We start from the raw sequence: 24130 nt of genomic DNA, 5'->3' as shown, positions 1-24130 counted from the left end.
CTTCATCTGTGAGTTGTAAGGTCACGTTTCTCACTGATTAATGTACGATTATTCTACATTAGTCACTTCAACTGAGCCGCAGGGACCCTCGGGTCAAAGGCAAGGACAGAAGACAACCAAAGTGGGATACTATTGGAGTTTTGAGAAAATTAGACGATGGCATGATAACATTTATGGGTCGGGAGGGATAAACACACAGGATGACCTATTCTCCATTTCCCAAACATGTTATCTGCAATAACAAACTCAAGTTAAATCTAAACAGCCTTAACCCCCAACCTATATAAACACTCCCACACAAACAAACAGACGCATATTGAGCAAAGCCATTGCAGCAGAAAAGACAAATACTGTTGAATCCAGCTAGATACTGTTGATGGCCACGCTCACCGTGGTGGCATATAATGTGTGAGAAATAACTTGGGATGGCAAAAACAGGACTGATAAGATGAAGCCCCGCAAAGACAGAGATGGTATTGTCCTCCGGACGCCAGATGGCAAAGGGAAAGATTAGCAACTCTGAACCCGTGCGAAAGGTTTCCTTTGTTCTCTGAGATACCGGAGAACACTGTAATTTGGCATAATACCTCTAAAACACGATGGCTGAAAGATTCATACTACGCACGCTTGTGACAGATGTTCCCCCAGAGGTACACGCAGACTCAGCAAAACCTGTTTCAGACTTCAAAGATTTTGTTTTCATAGCAGTTTAAATATGCAAAGGAAATATCATCAGCTGTGTGCAGTAGAAGACCTGGGATGGGGACTCGGATGCCGGGAGCTCCACAGAGAAATCGGTACTCATCTAACCCCAGCAGGGATGAGTGCCAAGGTTATCAAGCCAGTTAGCAAAACAAAGAAGTCAATTGTGCTGGCTCAAAGTGACACAGTGGTATTTAATAACACACACACACACACAGAGGAAGAGTTTTCAGTTAATTGCTTTGAGGCAATAATACTGATCAAACGGTGCAGGGATCAAAAGGGGTGACGACAGAGCAGCGTTCTGGCGAGAGGTCAGACATCTTGTGGTTCGCCACTGTGCCCACACCACAGTGCCGACGGTGGAGACGAGCTCTCGTGCTGCCCCTTGATGTGCCACAGTGAGTTATACTTCAGATTACAGAGCCTTATTGATAAGACATGGCAGAGTTGTGTAATCTCTGCATAATGCCATTAACATAGGAAATTGACATGATCAATCAAACATTCACCTAATGCAATGTTGGCTGCTGAGACGGCCATCCTGCTGTTAATATTTCATGTCATAATATCATAATAACGGGGGGGGGGGGGGGTTTAAATCAATAGTAATTTTAGTCCATTTTCAGAAGCAACGCCGATGTTTGTTTATCAATTATTTGGGATGACTAATGCACCTTTTGTTTGAGCGCAGATGATCTGAAGGCAAAAAGACATTCAAATATGTCTTTTAGCTACTGAGGAGTTGAAGCGCTGGCAGCTGGTTGTCATATTCCGAAGCATACAAAACAACCACTGTGATATTAACTCACATAATTAAGGTCCTGAAAACGATACAACAGTGAGCCTCCGTACCATTTACAAGTTGTTCAGAACGTGACTGAATGGACTCATATCTTCAAAACAAGCTTCCAAAGAGGAACCAGATTTGTTATAACATTGCAATGACAAACTAAACAACGAGGCATTCATGAGGACAGTTGCGTATTCTCCTGTTTTCAACAGCCGTCAAAACTACGACAACCACAGACGCATTCGGCTGAAAGTCGCCGGTTAACAGAGTCGGACAGTTTTGGCCGGTCCGCTGGGTGCTGCCGCCGGCTGGTGGTCTGTAGTGCGGACAGAGCGGTACAGACACACAACATGTGCAGATCTCTGTCACAGCAGAGGTGTAACAAAAAGACAGCCGTGCTTTGCAAATAGTTTTGCTACAATAATGGCCCCTATAACAGCGGAGGGCCTTTTCCATAAGGTCTTTGGCATCTTTTCACCATTTGTCGCTTCCCTCGTAACACGTTTATTACAGAAAGTTTCATTGCTAAGTTAACAAAATGACAATTTTACAACACCCCTCTGCCATTCTTTGCAGTCTGCCGAGGGGGAAGGGGGAGTGGAGGAAACATACAACCACTACGGGAGTTAATAGCTGAGATAAACACGTTTCTGTCTCTAATGGCAGTAGTTTAATGTTTACAGAGCATTTCACAATAGCAGCAGAATACTACAGGAGTGCATATGCCCCAATATACGTTTTATAATTTGTACACTCCCGTATAAACTCTCTTAGAGTTACAAACATTCCTTAACGTGGAAGCATGTAGTCATACGTAGTGACAGACTCACATTTTGATGTTCTCATGGTACTGCTTGGTATCAGAAGGCTGATTGTACAAAGGCTGGAACACACAAAAGGAACAAAAAACATTAGCCATATGTTCAGTTGTGCAACAGATTGTAAATGAACAGATTACAGAATGACAGAGTTCACTCAAACATCTCCTCGACTCTTGACCGTGCCTGCAGGATTGAAAAATGTTTAGCAAATAACAAGCTGTGACTGACTGAAGCCCAACAACCCGATCAAATTCGATCCAAAGAACTAAAGAAAGAAAGAAATGTCATCCAGGACAGAGGAACCCGTTTCATGTAGCATCTAGCATGAGCTCAAAAGGTTGAAGAGAACTAAGTGATGAAAATCACTGTGTGTATGAGAGCAAGACGAACATGTGTGGACAGATATAGTGTGTGCAGACAAATTCATGACTAAGTGAAAAAATATTGCAAATCAAGGCAGTCTGGGAATTTGTCTAAAATAAAAAGTGTGTTTGGGTGCAAGCGATCCTTTACACCCTGATGCGAGTATATTAAGGAGCTTTGGGTATATTAATAAAATATTTAGACTTTGTTACTTTACACCCCTGCTGAAGAGCCTTGCACCTATGAACGTGTTCCTGGTCTCTCCCCCAAGCATCCTTTATCCCTCTTCAATAAAACGCTGCTTCAATAATGCAAAAAACATGAGCAGGGAACAAAATACATACATACGAAATCAAAGCCTCCACTCACCAGTTCTACCCTGGGTCCCAGTCCCTCCAGTACCCTGTGAGCCTCTTCTGCCTTTTTCTGGTGAGGAAACACAAACAGAAGAAGTACATTAGCCGGCCGCATGCACCTCAGCCATCACCACAGCAACGCTGTGAGCCCGCTCACTTGATCACTGAGGCTACACTACCGCTCACTGGACGGACGGATGGAGAGATGGATGCAGCGACTATTATTAGAGCTTTTAACTCAAGCTGGGCCACAGCTCCCGCTTTCCTCTCCCAGAAAAAAAAAAAAAAAAGGTTACTCACATCCCCTGAGCAGAGAGAGAGGAAGGGAGAAAGAGCAGGCAAGGCAGGCTAGCAAGTGGGATTGGAATAGAAAGTGAGTGGGAGGGGGGGGGGGGGCTAAAGGGCTCTGGTGCTCATCTCAGAAGAGACAAATGATGAAAGAGAGAAAAACATCTCACCTCCAGCTTACTATATACAACAATCAGCTTTTTTTTTTACTACACAAACTCCTGGCAGGGACCATGAAGCTGGGCAGCAAACAGACTCCCATCTGCGTCTCTGGATGACCTCCATCGCAGCCCTGCTCCTCCAAACATTCTTATATTTAGCTCCAGCAGACAAATGTGTGAGCAGTGTCCCAGAATACCCCACTCTGTACTCTCTCTCTCTCTCTCTCTCTCTCTCTCTCTGCTTCATCCATCAGACGGACCCTCCTTGGTGACACACCACATGCTCCGTTGCTTTCCATCTCACTCCATCTCCTTCGGTGACCTCGCAGACCGACACCTTCACGGAGGGGATGGAAGGACGGCGAGGGAGGGGTTTGGATGGAGAGGGAGATTTTAGAGACGGAACCTCTGGTACGTGTGCACCTCAACCTGTATTTCTTCACCGCCCACAATCTCATGCTGCTTCCTTGTCCTTTTCACTCCCGTCTTCACTGCAGAGGTAGTAGCACAGGAGGTGTTTGGGATCTACTCCTAAGTTTATACGAGAGTCACGCTACCGGACTTGGATGTGAAGACTCCGGAGGAGCTCACGCACACACAGCTTAACTTTACTCAACGCAGGCTTCCAACTGGGTCACCTGTGAGTGAAGCCAGATGACTGGGCTCCAGTTTTTTAAAGTGCATGTTCTCTATGACATCAGGGACCACTGATTTACATATGACCATGACTTTGCATATTAGTCAAATGCAGATACAGTAACATAATGCGATCATTCTTCCTGAACTCGCTTTGCATTGATTTCCTCATTTGTGTTGATGCCTCACCAGTGAGCAGGTGTATTGCCTCAGAGAGCCTGCTTACTACGGAAGCAGTTAATGAACAGCAATTATTAGGAGTAGGGAGGCTCAAGGATTTCTCTTCTTTTTCTTAATGTCATTTTTTAAAGCAAATTTAAAAACAAGACTGCACGATACAGACATCGAAAACTCTTGGAATATTTCTTCACATTAAATACTAGAAATTAATAATTTTGCAAGAATAAGAGGGGGAATGGATGCGATTCAAAAGAAGCTGTACGGGGTATTACATTTTCTCTGAAAGTGGGAATAATTATAGAGCGAGAGCTTGAAACTGCACTCTCAATCCGTCCGTCCGTCCGTGCGCGCACACTCCATTACTTCAATTACACCCCCCGTGGTAACAGACAGGACTGCCACTCAGGCAGTGGCATTATAAGCTGTTATAAGATCACATGATCCCTGAAACCACTTGGGACAAACTTGTGAAAATAACACTGTGGGTGCATATGCAACTACAGTCACAGCATTACGAAACGTTTGTGTCTCCCATGAAGGGAAGTCAAGAGTGAAAAACAAGGGACAAAAGAGAGAGGCAAGGGAAAAGAACTACAAGGCCATCTTAATACGACATGTACATGAGAATTTAGCATTGCTCAACAGAATAATGATGCTGCGCTCTCAGAGGGGCTTTCTTCTCCTGTGCTCAGGTCCATAACAGCTATGCCCCAAATATGAGACGATTGAACTTCGGTTGAGCCATCCCCGGGGTTTGACAATGGGATGTCGGTAGAAATGCGCCTGTAACCCTGTCTGGGAAAGCTGGTGACACCGAGCCCAGAGGGGACAGATGACACCATAGTGACACCAGCTCAAAAAGGCATGCTGGGGCTGCAGTACGTATACCCCACATGCACAAACAAATATATATATATATATAAATATATATATATATATATATATATATAAATATATATATATATATATATATATATATATATATATATATAAATATATATATATATATATATATATATATATATATATATATATATATATATATATATATATATATAAATATATATATATATATATATATATATATATAAATATATATATATATATATATATATATATATATATATATATATATATATTTATATATTTATATATATATATATATATATATATTTATATATATATATATATATATATATATTTATATATTTATATATATATATATATATATATATATATATATAAATAAAAGGCTTGGCATGTAACACAAAGCTTTAACATTACACCATTTACACATAACCACTTAATGCACCTTAGGTAGCGGTCGCGAGAGAGGGAGAGAGCGAGCGAGCGAGAGAGAGAGCGAGGGGTTAAGGGGGCAGGCGGTAGGCCAGAGTACATCCTTCCCGTCAGAGGGAAGTGGAAAGTGTTACAGAGGTCAAGCTACATTGTGAAGTAAGCCAGGATGATTTCAGATGAGTCTTGAGCAATCTGCTGTTGCATGGAAGTGTTTGTGGTTTAGCTGATCGAGGTGACAATAAGGGTCAAAGTCATGCGGGACACTCCCTGTGCTGTGGTTTTCCCTTTGAAAAGGTCTTCTCGGGATATTTTGGTTCTTATCTGGGGACATCTGTGCAGCTGTTCGGGATTTAGTCTCCAGCTCAATTACACTTAAACATGGGGACTGCGTGTTGCCAACACGTGGGGTTTTAAAACCAGCTTCTCCATTTGCTGCACATTTCCTCGACACACTACTCTGCTTTGCCATTGTTTGAAAAGGATCTGCCTTGAATGTGTCAAGAGACGCTGTTCGAATACATTCAAGAGCTCTTTCCCTTTGAACTGTGAAGTTACAACATTACTTCTAGCTCCCCATAGGGGGCTCGTGTGGGGGCTGGGCTGTGATAGAGTACGAGAGAGGAGTTCCCAGCTTTAAATGGCAGTTCTAATAAAAGAAAATAAAAAAAGGAGATGTGTGCATTTCTCCACTAGGGGGACTGAGAGCACTGAGAATAACTCCTTTAGAAAGGTGAAAATCTGCACAGAGCACTCCTGCATATAATGATTGCTGTGACTAGCACCAAATAAACGCTTCAAAATAGCCTTATGTGACCTCCCGGCTGCTCTCTTTATCTTTTTCTTGAAAGAATGAGTAAGCTGCTACACTCGCATAGCTGATAAAAGACAAAGATGTGTTTCAGTGTGCGACTGCGTCACCTCATAAGCTGTGAGTGTGTGATTCATCGTGCCTGCTGCGATGCCCTCTAGTAGCTTATCCTGTTAGGCAAGAGTTCTGCCCGGCAGTAAAGAGTGGGAAGCTCAGGTCGGAAGAGACCTGGTGGCATTCTCTGCTTTCATTGACACGGGTCTTTGAGGATTATATAAAACAAAAGGTAAATATAAATGTCCTCTACAGACGGACCAATCTCTTCAGAGCCCCAGTGTTTTGCTCAGTGTTGGAGTACACCACACTACGTCTACATTGTCAATGAAATATGCGATATGTGGGGCTTCACTCGTGGTAAAAGTCTCTGTGGTTTGCTCAAAGCTGCACCTGCTGGTTAATCTAGTTTACATCTCCAACACTGACTAGCTGCCCTGTCGCTGACATTAGAACCAAATAACCAAAGCAGGCAGTAGAGAATACTCAGCGGATTTAACAGCGTTTTTTTTTTTTTTATACCAGTGCAACAATACTGAACTATTAGGGAACAGCTACCAGCTCTCTCCAACTCGGACATTTGCTTGTGGTAGTACACTGCATATATGATCAAGTGAAGGAAGTTGGGCTGGAGCTGTGGGCCACAGATGGAGCGCGTGGTGCTTATCTGTGATCTACTGACCCTGTTCTCATCGTAGATGATCTGCACCAGGCTGCGGTGCTTGGCCTCGCTGGGTGGTGGCGAGATGGGCCGCTCTGGCTCGTGTGGCTTTGCAGCCTCCTCCTCCAGTTGATGCTGTAACACACACACACACACACACAAACAAAGATGAAAGTTAACACATGAGAAATCCAAAAGGGCCCTGATCTTCCAGGAAGAACTGTGGCTCACCAGTTCCTGCTGCAAGGTTAAAGAGTGTGTGTTAGATCAACAGTCCCCCCCCCCCCGGCACTCCAGCAGGGACGAGACTAACTGTCCTATTAGCTGTAATAGCTATTAACTCCCCAGGGCCTTGTTAATCAAAGAGTTACTACAACAGCCTGTAAACAAAGCCAATGCCTGCTGTGTGGCTGGAACCTCCAATGAGAGAGAGACAGAGACAGAGAGAGAGAGAGAGAGAGAGAGAGAGAGAGAAAGAGAGACCGCAAAAGAAAAAGTAAGAGGGAAATGTGGGAAATTAACACCAGACACAAACTGGAAAACAGCGGCATTCCTCTAATTTACAAATCACCTTGGCATGTAACTGCTAGGAATTAAAAGAGTGAGTCCGGCATGGTTGAGGTGCATCAACCTTCACGTTTCACTGCCATTTATCTAGAGTTCAGTCGTTGCTTTTATGTCCGTCAACCTTTCCCTGAAGGAGCACAGGTAGCAAAGAGGAGAGGCCTGATCTGACATTCAGCACATAGAATGAAAAGTTGTTTGGCTCTCGTAGACCATTTACATTTACAACCGTCTTTGCATCTTTGGCAGATTGGATTGCTATCCAGATGTTGAAAAGGTGTTAATGGACCAGTCAGGATCATTAATCCTCCCACACTCAAGTACCTCAATGAGCAGCATGTGGAAGTAGCCACTTCCTTCTGCCTGTGATAATGGCAGGCGATAATGAGATATTCATTTGAACATTTAAATTATTCATACATTGAATTTTCTAAGGAAACAGCTGTTTCAACATATGCGGTCATAAAGAAGCCGGCGGTGCGTCTGCATTTTGCGTATGTACGTAGCATATATCATACAAGCAAAACCTTCGTCTCGCTTATTATTCAGCAAAGAAACTCACCAACGTGTCTGTATAAGCTACTAGTTAGCTAGCTGGTAATCATTTTTTTGAATTTGAAGTAATTTATCGCCGCTGAGTGGCGTGCATATAGCTGATCTACAGTTAAGTCAGCCAGCCCCCCCAGCAGGAGGGATCCTCGTGTGGCATGAAAGGCCAGGATAAGCATCTGGTGCTGGAAACACAGACATTCCCATAGAGACCCCCCCCCCCCCTCTCCACCTTCTTCCATTTCAGAGTAAAATAAAATAAACCAGCCGTCCTGAGCTTGGCTGACATGACCCAGGCTGGCGGTAACCTAAGCCCCATCCCCCGCCCATCCACTAACTCTGCCACAACTCTTTAAATAAAGTTTTACCGTGCCACTTAATTAGTCCAGATGTTTTAATGGTTGAAGAGAGCCGGACTGTAAAAAAAAAAAAAAAATATATATATATATATATATATATATATCCATAAAAACACAGCGTGTGTATCGAGGGGTCTTGATTTATGCTCGTAAGCAGCAGTTTAGTCTCTCGATCATTCACAAGTTTCAACCCTAACGGTGGAATCCGATAGCCAGCTTTGTTTTGGTTCCTTTTGCAATTTGGTTAAAGAACCCAGATTAATTATATACTAAGTCTTTTCTATTAACAAAGGGCAATAACAACAAAAAACACTTTTGCATTTGTCTCATTAGTATGTTACTTCAGAGTAAAAAATAAATAAATGTATTCCTTTACTGCAAATAGTGTCTGTTGTTGTTGTTATTATCAATGTAATGTAATCATGGGGGAGGGTAAAGGGTTAATGCTGTGTCTACAATATTAGTGTATTAATAAATACCCATTAAAGTGTTGATAAATAATCAGTGGGTCTGAAAACACCACATGGAGCCGCAATCAATACATTCACTTAATGCTACTTTTCAAAGACGATTTCTTTGTTTTAAATGAATACATTAACATAATTTAAACATAACTGCATGCGTGATGGAGGAGGGAGTCGGGAGGAAAAGAAAGAACTTAACATAAAGTTTCTCTACTAAACATGGCAGGCAGCCAAGAGGGAGACAGTGTGGCAGGGATGTGAGTGGTTTAGCAGTCACAAAACCTCCACCATATAATCCTCCTCCTTCAGGGAAAGTGGTATTTATAGCCCTCTATATTTTTAGCCTACTTTTCTCCTAAATAAAAAGCCAAAGAGAAGGGGGGGGAGAAAAAAAAAGGAATGCAGCTGCCTGGAGGAGTGCGTGTACAGAATGGTGGCACATTGAGCAAGAAACAGCTACAGACCTTGAATGCAGCGATTACAACACAGCAAAGTCTGTTTAAGACTTTATTACACGGATGCCAACTGCAGCCTGGCAGGGAAGCCACACATGAACACTTCACACAAGCCCAACGCTGCCACCAAGAAAAATTCAACAAGGACGCCAGCATTGGCAAAGAGTCAGACATCTACATGCGTGCCGGATTAAAAAGGTACTTCATAGCGCTTTCAGGTGTGCCCGCATGATCAAAATATGTGCGGAATGCACACGAATGACATCACAAAGTGGCGCCGACTACTCGACTTTCTTCACTGTTACACAGCACCTCTTCTTGCACGGTGTGCACAAAATAACACAATGCAATTTCTAAACACAACACAAGCCAATATAATCTCAGAGTTATGACCCGGATCCATAGGTGTGCAGACCTGTTTTTTGCGAAGCTTGCAGATCTGCTGCTCCACCATGGTGATCTCCCGGTCTACACGGTCCATGTTCTGGATCAGCTCCTCCTTGGAGAAGCGAGCCGGCACCAGGTCCAAGTCAGGGTCCATGTGGACCGGACTGACCGGGGAGATGGGCTCCAGCTTCCCCATTCCACCTCCACGCTCCTACAGAAGCACAACAAACAGAAAAGGGACATGCTTAGACGTAAAATACGTTTATGATCAATTTTACACTCGAGCTAAAGTCAAACAATAAATTCATGTTGTTAAACTCGGAAGGGAGCGGGAAGAATGCAGAGAGGAATATGTCAAAGGGGAATTTCATATGGTAAGACATGTCTATATGTCTATAAATGTAAATAAAGCAGGTTAGTGTAACGTATCTGCCAAACAACCGAGAATAAAGAACCTCTCGGTGTGTCCTGGCCATCTCGGACAAATTAACTTGCAGACCGCACGAAGGTTACTTTACAATAAATCATCCAAACACCGTCTGTGTATCCTGTGGGACGGGAACACAGGCCAGTAATGAAGTCTTCTGGGTCATGAGGGCCAGCGTAGTCACTAGACCACACTAATGAATATGAGCTCACCGCCTTTCTTGGCAGGATTATGCACAAGCGCTCTGGCAGCTGGCTCTGTTTAGGAGACTGTGAAATGTGAAATACTTCTGAGGATGTGTGTGTGTGTGTGTGTGTGTGTCGGGGGGGGGGGGATCTGAAGGGTGGAACAACATGTGTGTAGATTAAAATCAGGAGGCACATATCAGCCAGTGTCACACAACACAAAGCGCGGCTCATCAGCTGAACCGATGACAGTAGAGAGAAAAGATTCATCAAACCACTGCAGCTGGAGCCAATTTTACCTACTTTATATATACATAATAATTAGGCTACGTACTACCTACTAATACACTATAGTTGTTCACTATAAGTACAGTACCTTGTTTACAAAAGCACAATTCTTGCTTCTTAACGTTGCTCTTAAACTGCACCAGATTGATGTATTGAACTTAAAATGTGCAAAATGTTGTACCTGGGGAGCATGAAGGGTTTACCGTGGACACTTTGAGTGTCCTGCCTCTAAAAAGCCCAGCCCACGTAATATTTTTTTTTTTTCATAATCTGGCAGCTCATGCTTTAAGAAAATTCTCAGTAATCCGTTCGGATGCAAGGCAGGAGTGGAAATGGAGCTGCGGCTACACGCACCTGTTTATGTAACAACACACATATATGGTGAGAGAGGGCCCACATGTTGTGCGGGGGCCGGATCTTTTCCTGATCGGTGAGTGTGATGTGCGATCCTACTTTCTGCACGTTGGTCGGCATTCTTGAGTTCTAGTCTCTGTAAAATGATCGCATGTGTGATCCAGCTTGGGTTATTTTTAAAACGTCTGAAATGAAGGTTATGCAAGCGAGCTAATCTGGACTAGGCGGGCTGCATTGTAGCCCCGCAGACCTGCTGGGATTGAAAATGTCAGCGCCAGAAGATGTTGAGGGGCTGTCCTAGATCAAGAAGCCCACGTTGCCAAAGACAATTAGTCACAAAAACTCAACATATTTTAAAAATGCCTCGACGGTGTCATTATTGAATGGTGAGCGGTGGGGAATGTGTTCAACCATGCAGGAGCTGATTCATATGAAACTTAAATTCCTTTCATTCTTGCCTTCATTGCTGCAGTTGTCCATTTTCTTTTTACTGTTGCAAACTCAAGGACAGTTAAGTGTGTGCAACTGTGTAGAGAGTGTGTTTAAGCACGAGGGATTTGATGGTCGGCCTTCTGGTGTTGTGCCCTACGCCGTCCTCTGTTCCTGTGAACAGTACCGCAGCACATCAACAGCTACTACACCTGTGACACAGTGTGAAAGAGTCACAGGCCAATAGCTAAGCCCTCGGCCCGGCACAGCTTACATCTCATGTGCCCGCAGCGACCTCGGTCACATCTAGGACATTCCACTGCATGATGTCTGGGGCTGTGCATGCAGCAGGTTTGTTTTAAGTTACCTCTGGGTGTTGTAGCGTGTCTGCATAAATGTGCTCTGTTCAGTAAGTACTAGTCTGTAAAGGGAAATAATTTGAACTACAGAAAAATAAAAATGCAATATGGAGTGAAACTGGTCTCAATAAGGCTCTATGGTCTGGGCAAGGTTGCTAGAAGTTTTGAGATGTAAAGCTAAATTAAAACTGTTGCAAGTTGTGTGGGCGGCCTTGCTAACATTGTTCACTTTAGCAGACTTGATGTTGCTGCTATCCTTCTTATGTTCAGTTCCTTGAGCTAAAGACTGATTATGAACATCAGTTCTATGTCAAGTTACTAAATGTCAGGGCTGCCTCCCTCTTGCCTCCCTCTTAGTCGATTAGTCAGCTGATCGGTCATGTTGGCCTTAGTGGAATAAGATTTCTTCAGTTGATTCGTCATTTTTAATGCTTTTTCCTTTCTTGATCACTTATTCCCATGAATTTATGGGCACATCTGTGGTAAACAAGATGGAATGTGGCGCTTTTGCATGAACATCGACATGATCCGTCCATTAAATAAACAAATCCATTAGTCGACAAAATCGTGTCGAGTGTTCGAGGACTAATGATTTCTTTGGTCGAGGACGGCAGAATTGTGGATTCCTGCTGCTCAATGGGTGTGGTCTTAAATCATGGCCAGCAACTATTGATTATTTTCATAAATTAACGACCTTTAAGAAAATAATTCAAGTAATTGGATGAAAAGAAAAAGTGAAGGAACTCAAACGGGTTTCCTATTACAACTAAATAAGGTAAATGTATTTTTTATAGAATAGTTTATTTACATTTGAAACAAGTAAGATGCACACATCTACAAGAATGTGGCTTAAGCCTTCTTAAATTACTCCAATACACAGTATTTGAGTTGTTTTGGTGACATATGACACGTCACTGCTGTTCTACGCTCTGATGAAAGGTAATAAAAAGAAACTATTGAATCCGTGCCATCACTTTGTGGATGAAGTCTTGTTCAATCCAATGTGTGTTGACTGCTGGCATGCATCGTCTCTGATCACTGAACATGTGCCAGTAAGGTCATCAGTGCAGATACGGAGCTGCTGATATTATGACTAGAAATATTGAGCATACAATATCGAACTCATACTGTATAGCCATGTGACATACAGCAAGGCCCTCTATCTACACCAGTCAGAATATCTATAAAATACAACCAATTCATTTACTCCAGCTGTCACAGGGTAATTCTCTGGTTGCCTACATTAGTCTCATGTTTTACCTGAAAGACCCATGTTTTAATGCCTTTGTTCATCATCGGTGACGTGAAAACATCAGATTTCTCAGACAGTCGGAGAAAGCAGACGGGAGTTGCGCTGCCCTCCGTTTTTCCATTACCCGTCTCCACTTTCATCACAGTTAGTTTTTTGGGGTTGGGTCATTTTGAGACGAGACTCTCGAAAGGTCTGTAAAGTTCAGAGCCTTCCCTGCATTGATCCGTGTACGACAACGCAGCTAAGTACAACGACGCATCAAAAAACTGCTTTAAATGACGATAGCCCGATACCAATTTATCTGTGATAAACTAATCCCGACTATGTCAGCCCAGCCTATTCATTGGTCTGGCTTTTGGTGTGAATGGGCTACTAGTCAGGTTTGTCACATGTGGGCTTCCACAACAGTATAAATAGCACTGCTCATTCTTTGAGCCATATAAGCCACGAGTGACATTCATGGAAAACGTTTGAGAGCACCAAGAAAAGGACACTCCAACTCATTCTAATCTGACCTTATTCTCTTTATAACGGCACAGTACCAACATGTTTCTCCTCCTCTGACTCGCTGTCCATGCGAGTCATGCTTCAGGCGTCAGCGTTGTCTGATACTACTGGCATGCTTCCTCTTTTCTTGTTGGTATTTGTCTTTTACTCCTCCCTTTTCCCCCCCCTTCACCTCCAACTGTGCCTCTCTACATTTTCCCATTTCAGTCACATCTTTCCCTCCATCCACTATAATTTAGTGCGCTCGTTCCGTGCAGCGATTGCATCTGACACGACTTGTATAATGGCTTTACGTCCGTCTGTGCTTTGGGGGGGGGAATTACTGGCATTCCTGAATATTTCCCTGCTAGCTTAAGAGTCAATGTTTTTGGTTTTTATTTCCTGTACCCTCCATCTTTGGTGTATCTATTTACCATTCCTTGGCTGTCTGCCTCCCGTGGCAGTTTGAAGCGCTCTGTGTGATGGCAGGAACACCTCCCCATCAGCAGCTCTCTACACTGCAAGCAAGTCGTTTTGATGTGCAGTTCCCACAGTTTCACCCTCAGTCTTTTGAAATCTAGGTCAGCTCTATTATTTATTAATTGCGGTTTCACAGCTCCGTTATAGTCTTTCCACTGCTGCTCACAGAGCTCCACCACTGCAGGATTCTGGTGTGGCATGTCTAATAAAAACCTTTGTGGCTCTGAAGGAGGCCGACAGGTTTAATAAAAAAAAGCCATAATATTTCAGAGAGATGTCACCTTATACACATTATGAATCATATCTTAAAATATTTTTGTAAAAGTCTAATTCCTGAAGGCAAAAACAGTGATTTCCCAAGATACTGGCACAAAACTGACATTACAGTATTAATTCTATATTTTGTCTTTTTGTTTGAAGCTAAACTAAAAATTGCTTTCATGGAAATCTGTTATCGACCAAGCAAGCTACGTTGGGTTGACAGCGTGTTGCACTGTGTGGCTATGGAGAAACGTACAGCAGTCAACGGGAAATACACTTTGGATGAGATTTGGGGCTCATTTATAAAAATAAATAAATCTAGAAGGAGAATATTTTGCTACGACTTGGTAGTGAAGTACCTTTAATTTAACTTTTGAGCGGTTTTGTTGTTTATGCGTTTTGTTTAGGTGTGCCTGTTTTGTTGAATGTGAAGTGTACGTTTCATGGAAAATAAAGAGGTATTAATTCAAAAACATACATATATACACTCAGCCCTTTATTATCACCATAAGAATATATACAATTCATACTTGATTGACTTGTTATCCGTCGCCAAGTCAAGTACCGATCCCATGACCATCAAGCTGTACTTCACCATCAAAAACTGTATTTCTATCGTGACTACTGACCTTTGCCATATCGTCAGTCGCTCCCAGAGGCAGCTGTGGCCGGTGGGATGAAGGCCTCATCAGAGACTCTGGTCCCATCTCCAGACGAGGCCGTTTGATCTCCGCATACTCCACCTCCGATTGGCCGCTGTGCTCTGGCAGGTACATGTGTTCATAGCGGATATGCTGTTCTTGCCCTCTGCAAAGTACAAACGTAGCAGATTAGAGAAACGTATGGAAAGCTACTGAAGCGCTTCAACGAACAGTGAGCGACAGGCAGCAGTTATCAACATAGAGCTGGTGGTAAGTTTCTAATGTAGAAGCTGAGGAAAGAAAATCGCACAAATACTCCATTTAAGAATAGTATCTTCCTCGCTACAGGGGCGTACTTTCATCAGGTTTTTAGCCAAATCAGCATTGCGGATGATTCTCTGAATTGCAATTTCACACAGACATTCGCGTCGGTTAGAAGATGAACTCTAATAACTTTGATGGCTTTTGGATTAGCAACGTTTGCTACTATTGACAAAACTCCTATTAGTTCCAGCTGTACTGTAAAATGAAGGCTAACGTGACAACAAGTGTAATCTTAACATGGTACATATCAGCATGTTATAATCCATAAATTAACATAGCATGGAGTTACAACTTAAACAGGTGAAAGCCGAGTTCAATTTGATGTTGGCGGGACAGACGAGTCACAAAGAAGAACCAACGAAAGATCAGGACGATGTGTAAAGTTTGACCGTTTGGATCTTTTGCCTGAAATACTCGACCAGACCTCAGTATTAGAAAACATACTTCCAAAGCATACTCAAGTAATAATTGCAGGGCTCGAAATACCACAGTGCACATAAAAGTTGAGGTGTGAATGCAATTCTCAGCTCTACATGCACGGTGCACTTAACTTGGTACAGAAAATATGTGGAGAACAGCTCCGCTACTACCGATACAAACAGGTCATGTAGAGCCCCTTCGTAGCCGAGTGGTTATAACGCATGCCACACCCCTCTCTTCCCTCGTTTCCAGTCCATGTCCCTAAAACTGTCAATTAAAGGCAAACATACCCTAAAAAAATATCTTTGAAAAATAAAGCAGAATTCAAAATATAAGACCTGTTGCTTAAATGTTGTCTGGATTTATCTTTTTTGTAGAATTTGGGTAAAGATGTTGGTGCTTAATTAATTAAAACCACGGTCGTGGCATCACGCAATGACACTTCCAGGTTCCGCCTACAGCCCGGTTGTTTATTTATTTATTTAGGTTGGATCTGAGCCACCTTCACTGCAGGCCTCTCCAAGACGACCTGGAGGCAGTTGAGGTGAACCGCCACAGAGGAAATGTGCCCGGCAAGGACCCCTCCCCCACTGAGTCCCTGACCCACCAAGTTGAACTCCCCGAAGTGTAACAATATTTTCGGTTCGTTATGAAACTGTGGCGCGCCGCGGGGTCTAGGTAATTAATAGGAAACACTGTCTACTGAACAAGAGGCGAGGCTTGGTGCAGGTTTTGTTCAAACACGACGGCCTAATCACATCCCATTATTACAGGCTACATTTAACCACACAAAGACACATTTGTACTAAAGCACATGGAGACGGTTACAGTCGGAGATTAGGCTGACCTACATTTTTACCGCTGCCTGCTGGCTTGATTTGGTTCAAACAGAATCATCATAAAGTAATCACTAAAGACCATTTTCTTTCTGCAAAATGGGAACATGTAATGGGTCACTCGGTAGTGGAAAGAACGGGATGCAAGGAAATTGGAAATTGTGACTCACTGTAACACTAGAATCTAATAGTTTTCAATCTAGCAGCATATGGTAGAGCTGCTCTTGTGTGGGGGTTTTGCAGGCATTGCTGGGCAGTCGATGGCTACGCACACGCACACACACACGCACACACACACACACAGAAAAGTGATTTGTTTAGATTTGCAGTCGGAGCGATGACACTCCCTATACTGTACCCTACAACTAGAAACTGATCTGGCTGGCTGGGAATGCTAACAATGAACCCAGCCACCAGAGGAGGGGGACGCACCATACTGTAATGTGATCTGCTCATGATTTACTGCATGTGTGACGCGAGTAGGAACCGCATTCTGCATGTGTTCATCATTGGGGTTAGCAACATGCTACAGCGCACCAGCAAAATTGACCCATGGTGTGTCATCAAATGACCGCTTCTGAATGTTAACTGCACTGGCTACTTAAGATTTAGGGACATTTTATTAGCCCACTTGTAAATGTCTCTGTGTTCTTTCTGAGGAGACCGTTTTCTCACGTCTGCCCCGGAGGCAGATGCCAGAGCGTCGGTGACTTTGCCGCCAGTGTCATAATGGATGTGGCTTCTGAAGAGACGAGGGAAAACACAACCATAATTGCTGGTCCAGGCCCACAATGGCCTAGTGTGTGGTTTCTTTATGTGCCAGAGAGCATGGCGAACGTCTCTGCCTTAGTGGGGGTAACGATCGAGACCATCCTCGGACTACGGCAGAGCTTTATACAAGGGAGATATGTCGTGTTGCTTATGTAATATGCGGGGATAAATCTGCATGTTAAAAGATGTCATGGGGTGGTGAGGAAAGAGATGGATTGTAGATGTTTATCTAAACAGTACCTCGAAAAATAAGGTGCCAAAATGAATACCCAGATGGTGTACGACCCCCCCCCCCCCCCCCCCCAAAACACATTTTTCTCACTCATTCAGTCGCACACTTGCTCATCTCCATAGAGGGTTGGCACTTACATAATCACATCATCAAGCTCTACCCCCCTCCCCCCTTCTCTTCACCCTCCTGCCCCCTCTTTCTTTACCCCTCTCCCTCTTGTGAGCGTGCAGAATAACCTGATCCCTGTGGAGGATTTGTCTGGAGGATGAGAGAAAGAGATGTGTGTAGGGGAGTGGGGGGGGGGGGGGGGGGGGGGGGGCAACACAGCACAACACCCCTACAACAGCTCCACAACAGCTCCATTACTATCTTTACTGGTCTGGGCCCTATTACAACAGGGAACAGAGATCATGTGTGTTGATAGCAGCGGCCTGGTATTGTGAAAGCACTGTGGCGTTTGTGCGGCTGCCCGATCTGTGGAGCTGCTCCCCGGAGGAGCGGCTCAACAGCTGTGCGCGATGCAGATATGGCTAACAGAGAGAGAACTGCACCACAGCTGGGATGAATGAAACCGGCTACGTGCACAGAAGAGGAGGGGAAAATGGGTGGAGTAAAATAAAAAAAACCGAATGCGCTCAACTTTTCTGTTCATATTGCTAAACAAAAACCACATTAACAAATGCTCGATACTGGAATAAATTAAAGCTATTTTTCTAAAATAGTGTGAAAAGCAATCAATTCCTCGCTGGATCATAATTCGCTTTTGAGTGATTCAGAACTGAGACTCTACACTCCTCGGAATTCAAAAGGCTATTGAAATAATAACAATTACAAATGAAAAACATAGGTGTAAAGAAAACAACAAACGTACATAGCTATGTCAGTAAACACGCAAAAGGTTAGTAAAATCCTAAAACAGTAATAGCTATTTAGGACCATTTGTACAAATATTTGAAAAGACTACGGTCTGAACGGAAGCCTCAGAACACTTTAATACACATTGACTACATTAATCAAAGCTCACGGATACGTGTCAAAAATAATCATTTTGCATTATTGTACCAGATTTGTTTCCAGCCTACTCGCTGTTCTGAGCAGAAAAAGAAACCCTGTTAAGTGGTTTCTCTGTCTTGTTGCGCTTGCTCTAAAATGTATTCACTCCCTTTCTCAAGTAGCCTGGGTGATCTCAGACAGATGGGAGGAGGTGGAGTGACTGAGATATCCCCTGGAGTAAAGAGGAGGATGAAACAATCAAGCAGCACCGTGGCTCAGCAATGATTATGCTGACCTGTAATTAGGGTACATTTGGAGCAGTAACTGAACTCGCACATTTCCACCTCGTCTTCAGTCCAAGACAATTAAAGAGGAGATGATGGATACATAGATCTATCACACTGAGAAAGAGATAATGACGTCCTAGTTCAGCTTCCGCGGCTATGTTAGTGCTTACATTATCTGTCAGAATGTGAACAGCCCTCAGCTTGCTACAAATGGAGGCAGGGTGTGCATAGACTGAAGGATTGCCAAGGCCAGAGTTACGCTATTCAGACTCTGAATGAGAAGGTAGAATGAGGGCTTCAGACTGGGTTTTAAGCCCTCTAAAGGAATGCTGAAGGCCTGATATATTCAACTGAAAAGGACTCCCCACCCACAGACGCCTGCCAGCAAGACCAGCGTTATATTTCACAGCCTCCACAAAGAAACGTGGGCTAACTGCTCGTCTCCCCTTCTGATATGATGGTTATTTTTTATCTACTGAAAAGCAACCTCACTTCTCCACCGTAGAAGTCTCACAAGGCATCCGTCTGTACACCGAGTGTGACTGCCAAAGCACCAGTGACTGAATGAAGGGTGTCAGCAAATCAGGAGCTGGTGGGTAGCAGTTGAACAGAGTGGTGTGTATTTCTGCATCAACCCATGACCCAGCGTTGCCCCCCTGTGGGCTAGGCTATGCTAACCGTTAAACAGGACCGACACACAGCTCTGCCCTTTACATTGAAGACCATAATCCCATCTGATTGATACTTAAAGACGCAGACACAACACGCAATGGCCACACACTGTGACAGAGTCATTCTACCATCTGCTGTCTGCTGCTATATAACGCCTTTTCGTTCCAGAGGCTAGGGGTACACTAATTATCTGGCATATTTGGAAAGACAGCCCTCACTCCACATCAGACATACGGAGCATGTAACAAATATCTGCCAGCTGATTTCTAGGAAAAATCAATAAAATTACGTTTTAAGATATGCAAGAAAATCTGCCTTGACAATCAAGTGAGGAGAAAAGAATTGAGACTTATCCTCTGTGCAACATGCAAAATTCATGGCATGCACATAAATTATTCACAAGAACTCATCAAGACTCATCCTCAAAAAAAAAAGCATGGCTATATAAATAATGAACAACTGTGGTAGGTACAAGACCGGAGTCTCCAGAGGGAAAGTGTAAAGTACATACAATGCTCTGCCTGACTTACTGTTGGGCCATAGAAGATGGCTAAACTCTGCAAGCTCCATTGCCCTGCAGAGCCGTTTAACACAACATTATGGAGGAACGCCTTGCGGATGACAATTACGTGAGGATTACACGAGGGGAGGGTTAACAGGCACAGGTTTGAGCAGAATAATACTGCAGGCAAACGCAGCATGCATGACGCTTTGTCCCTTAGGCGTCAAGACTCAACTAGGACAAGTGCATTAAAGGGAGAGCACTAACATTTTCATGTGAATGGTATATAGTTCCGACGTGGACAGCCAACACCACGATATGCAACTAGCCTGTGAATAATTGTATGAAACTAAAAATGTCACGTCATCTATAATCCCCAGCAGAGGAGGATGTTGATAATAACATCATGGTGCAATACTTAAATTTAAGTTCTACAAATTATGTTAGGCTGGCATATTTTTTTTAATGTTTACGTGCCATGATGGTACTGTAAATACTCCCGCACAAATGAATTTATACAACAAACAGCAGCCAGTAAAGTATGTCATTTTAAAATCCCAATGTAATTAAAAGCATGAGGAATCTAAACAAAGTGCCACCTCAAACAATGACAATATGTTGCTTGTGAGCAAATAAGCCTTATACACACACGAGTACGGTGCACCTACCTCTCATTGCCAGGCTGGAACTCTGACAGTAAGGAGGGCCGACGGCGATGGGGCTGGGCCAGGTGGGAGCTGTAGTCCCTGGCATGATGGGAGTGGTAGTCAACCAGTCCCACTTCCTGGAACACAAACAACAAGTTGTGAGCATGGTGCAATAGACGCCACGTTAATGAAAAAGAACATTTCTTCCCATTCCCTGCCTCGTTTCTTCTGTAATATCCAGTCATTTTCTCTCCAGCTCTTATTTCTCCCTCTCCTTCCTTTCGATTGTCACACAAATGAAGTAACCTATGCAGCTACTGTAAACTTGCAACTTGTAAAGGATTGTGGGACACAGCTAGTCAACCCTCATCGGGGGTTGACTAGCAACAAAAAAGGCCTCGCAAACACTGGAGGTCACTGAATGAACTTTGAAGAACGGACAGCTTTGCACCTGACGATACGTATCGGAACGTAATCTCGATAATTAGGGAGGATTTGGCAGAAATAATGGGGAAAGCCTTGACTGTCGACTCAAACATCTAATGAGGGAACAGCTCTGTGTGCACAACATTGCAACCTGGGGATGTTTCTGTTGGGAGAAACACCAGCGGAGGCCCCTAAGGGGTCAGGCCCTTTCCAGTGGCTCAGAATAATGCCCTGTTTACCCAATATTCAAGCAGGCATAGCAAGAGCTACAACTCCAGTAAAAATGGTACTACACTACAGGTGGTGCCATTAAACACATGGTGCCCCTTACCGCGTGTGCCCGTTGCAGCTGCAGTGGTAGACTCGCCGGGTTTGGCAGGTGCCGTGTGTCCACCGTCCTCCGGCCCGGCTGCACAGACTGGGGGTGAGAGGACATGCTGGCACGGCCGCTTCCTCTACAGGCAGGAAGTGGGTGTGGCTGCAGAGCAGATGCCGTGCATTATTGGCCGTTTCGCTTAGCCAGCAACCTGTAGAGAAGAAAAAACAAACAGACATGGGACATGAGACAGTATTTGTAGATGAGCAACCCCTGTGGAAGTGCCCTGGATGCTTTCATACCTGCAAAGAACAATGCATAAAACATTATGCAATATGCGCGACTGTTTCTTGGAAACAATTGGATGTTTTCTGGCTAGCACCTACAGAGTAGCTAGAGATGAAAGTCTCTGTCTGCAGCGGATATCAGAACGTCATCACAGCTGCTCTCCCCTCCATCGCCCCCTGCACCTGCTAGACTGACCCCCTCCTTCACTGCTTACTGAATGGCCCACTGTCCTCACAGACAGAGACCAGCCAAGTCAAGCAGCCAGCCCGTAAACCAAAAATACTCGGAGTTTAATGGGGCTTTACAGGCAACACAAATAACTGACAGATAGAGATGTAGGCCTTGGGAGTCAGTCACTAGAGCAGGGGTCTCCTACGAGTAGCTTGCTACCGGTTTCTGAGCGGCCCGCTAAAGGTTCAAAGAATATTGAAGTAAATTTGACAACACAAAAGTCACTGTGTGAATTTGATTGGATAGAAATTTAACAGGTTTATAGACATCCTTCTGACACAAAATTATTATTTGCCAATTAGCTGTCAAACAAGTTGCAGACCCCTTCCTGCACAAGATTTTAACTCCAGACGACGTTATGCAAACTAGAGCTGCCTCGTCTACAAGGAGTGTGTCTTATATTGACCAACAGTGAAGATATAAGTAGAACCAGGCGTGCACCGAGCTGGAGCACACTCCAACATAAAAGCTAGAGGTTTATTCTGCACATAGGTAGTGAAAAGGAAGGAAGGTAGGAGTGAAAATAGAGGCAAGAAGAAAGGGCCATAATCCCATTACAGTGACCGTGCAGATTACAGCACACATGCACACAACTGTGTGGTTAAAATTAGATACGATGCTGAGGAGCAACAAGGTGGACATATGACAATAGCTTCACACCCTCAATGGGAACGAATTTTAAGAATTGTAAGGTCTAGTTAAACCAAAACTCTATGTTGAGACGTCGTCTCCGGTCAGCTGGTTACAGCACCATTATGAGACATTAGTAGTAGTAGTAGTAGGTGGACTAGTACTCATGACATGTGTCCATGTGACTCCTGCCAAAAAAGACATTAGGACGCCTGCCATATCTTTGAGCCTCCGACTAATGACGCCTCTCTCTCTAGCTCATATAGCTCATGTTTCAGCACTGTGGGAGCCACACAAGAGGAACGGTGGCAAAGATTTAGGTTCTCAACATGGAATAAGATAGCAAAGTGCTCGAGGAGTACGACAGTTCTGTACACTGCATTCTAGGAGTACGACAGTTCTGTACACTGAATTCTAGGAGTACGACAGTTCTGTACACTGAAAGAGAAAGCCACCACCAAGGAGACAACATCTCCCAAAAAAAACCTCCATGTATTGAATTTTGTAGATGAAATAATAATTGTTAGTTTATTTAATAACCATAACAAGGAATGTTGAGAACATTGGAAGTGTGGTAAGATATTCAATTGGTTATTATTTATTTAATAAATGAATAATTAACAGGATATCCACAGAGAGCTTGTTTTATATGTTGATCTTGTTACAAGATCAAATGTTTAATCTAGGTGCTTCATCATTTTGATAACACACAATCCAAAAAAAAGACTTTCATGCTTGTGTTGTCAAAAAAAGTTATTTTGTATGAAGGTTTCTTTGTTTTGTTTTTTACATGGACAACAAAACGGTGTACAATGGTTCAACCAGACTGACGACTCAAAGGGCAACAATGAATAAGAACTGAAGGAATCACCAGTAATTAGTAGAATAAACTGGAAACTTCTCATCAAAACGTAGAGCTGAGCAATAATTCAATATGATTATCTTCTTTCAATGGGATCATACCGTAATTAAATTAAATTGAGACATTGTGATACACAAGTATACTGTCTAAATTGACAATAACAAGCAGATACCAACTCAGTGCTTTTCAAGTATATAATTCAAACAGGAGTATACAAAAATAGACATACCATGTGGTGATCTCATATAGAGTATTACTCGTTGAATTAGCAGAAAACACACTATACTGCGATATAGATACGGTTCTATCACGAGAGAAGTTCTGTCAAAACGTGTATAGATTTAAATAGGAACAGGTTCCTGTTTCTTTGTCAAGTGAACAATAATAAAACAGGTGTGGTGCTTTAGCAAAACTATTAATACTTCACTATAGAGATAGATTTCAGGGTAGGGTTGGCACTATTATACTATACCGAGGAGACTGCAGAAGGCCCAAAGACAAAATGGCTACCCAAACTATTTAGAGTCCACTTGCACAGTTGTGGTTCAATAATGATCTCAGGTCACATATGCTTTTTCCGGACTGGAAAACACATTCACTGTCAAAGGGAACATAGGAGAACAATGTTTAT

The 24130-nt window shown here is 43.3% G+C and overlaps 1 protein-coding gene and 1 long non-coding RNA gene across 9 annotated transcripts in view; one reads left to right on the top strand and one right to left on the bottom strand.

The window, feature by feature from the left end:
• The window catches only part of ncor2 (nuclear receptor corepressor 2), a 76956-nt gene that overhangs the window by 39533 nt on the left and 13293 nt on the right, over nt 1-24130 (bottom strand). For all 8 annotated transcript variants that reach the window (XM_076104375.1, XM_076104381.1, XM_076104378.1 and 5 more), the window contains exons 2-8: nt 21504-21699; nt 20768-20883; nt 15051-15228; nt 9929-10111; nt 7144-7257; nt 3049-3105; nt 2326-2378 (exon numbers count right to left, since the gene is read on the bottom strand). In XM_076104375.1, the coding sequence (XP_075960490.1) occupies nt 2326-2378; nt 3049-3105; nt 7144-7257; nt 9929-10111; nt 15051-15228; nt 20768-20883; nt 21504-21608 (806 nt within the window). In that variant the 5' untranslated portion in view covers nt 21609-21699. The remainder of the gene's footprint in view (nt 1-2325; nt 2379-3048; nt 3106-7143; nt 7258-9928; nt 10112-15050; nt 15229-20767; nt 20884-21503; nt 21700-24130) is intronic.
• Nucleotides 1-24130, top strand: part of LOC142964174 (uncharacterized) — a 41563-nt gene that overhangs the window by 14804 nt on the left and 2629 nt on the right. The window contains exon 8 of the long non-coding RNA XR_012957511.1: nt 1-3895. This exon is cut by the window's left edge and continues 437 nt beyond it. This is a non-coding gene — a long non-coding RNA (uncharacterized LOC142964174). The remainder of the gene's footprint in view (nt 3896-24130) is intronic.

The sequence above is a fragment of the Anarhichas minor genome, unplaced genomic scaffold (assembly GCF_050575085.1).
Source record: "Anarhichas minor isolate MPS153535 unplaced genomic scaffold, ASM5057508v1 ptg000030l, whole genome shotgun sequence".
Taxonomy (NCBI): Eukaryota; Metazoa; Chordata; class Actinopteri; order Perciformes; family Anarhichadidae; genus Anarhichas; species Anarhichas minor.
Note: the sequence above shows the minus strand (reverse complement) of the source record. Positions and strands in the feature narration are given on the sequence as shown.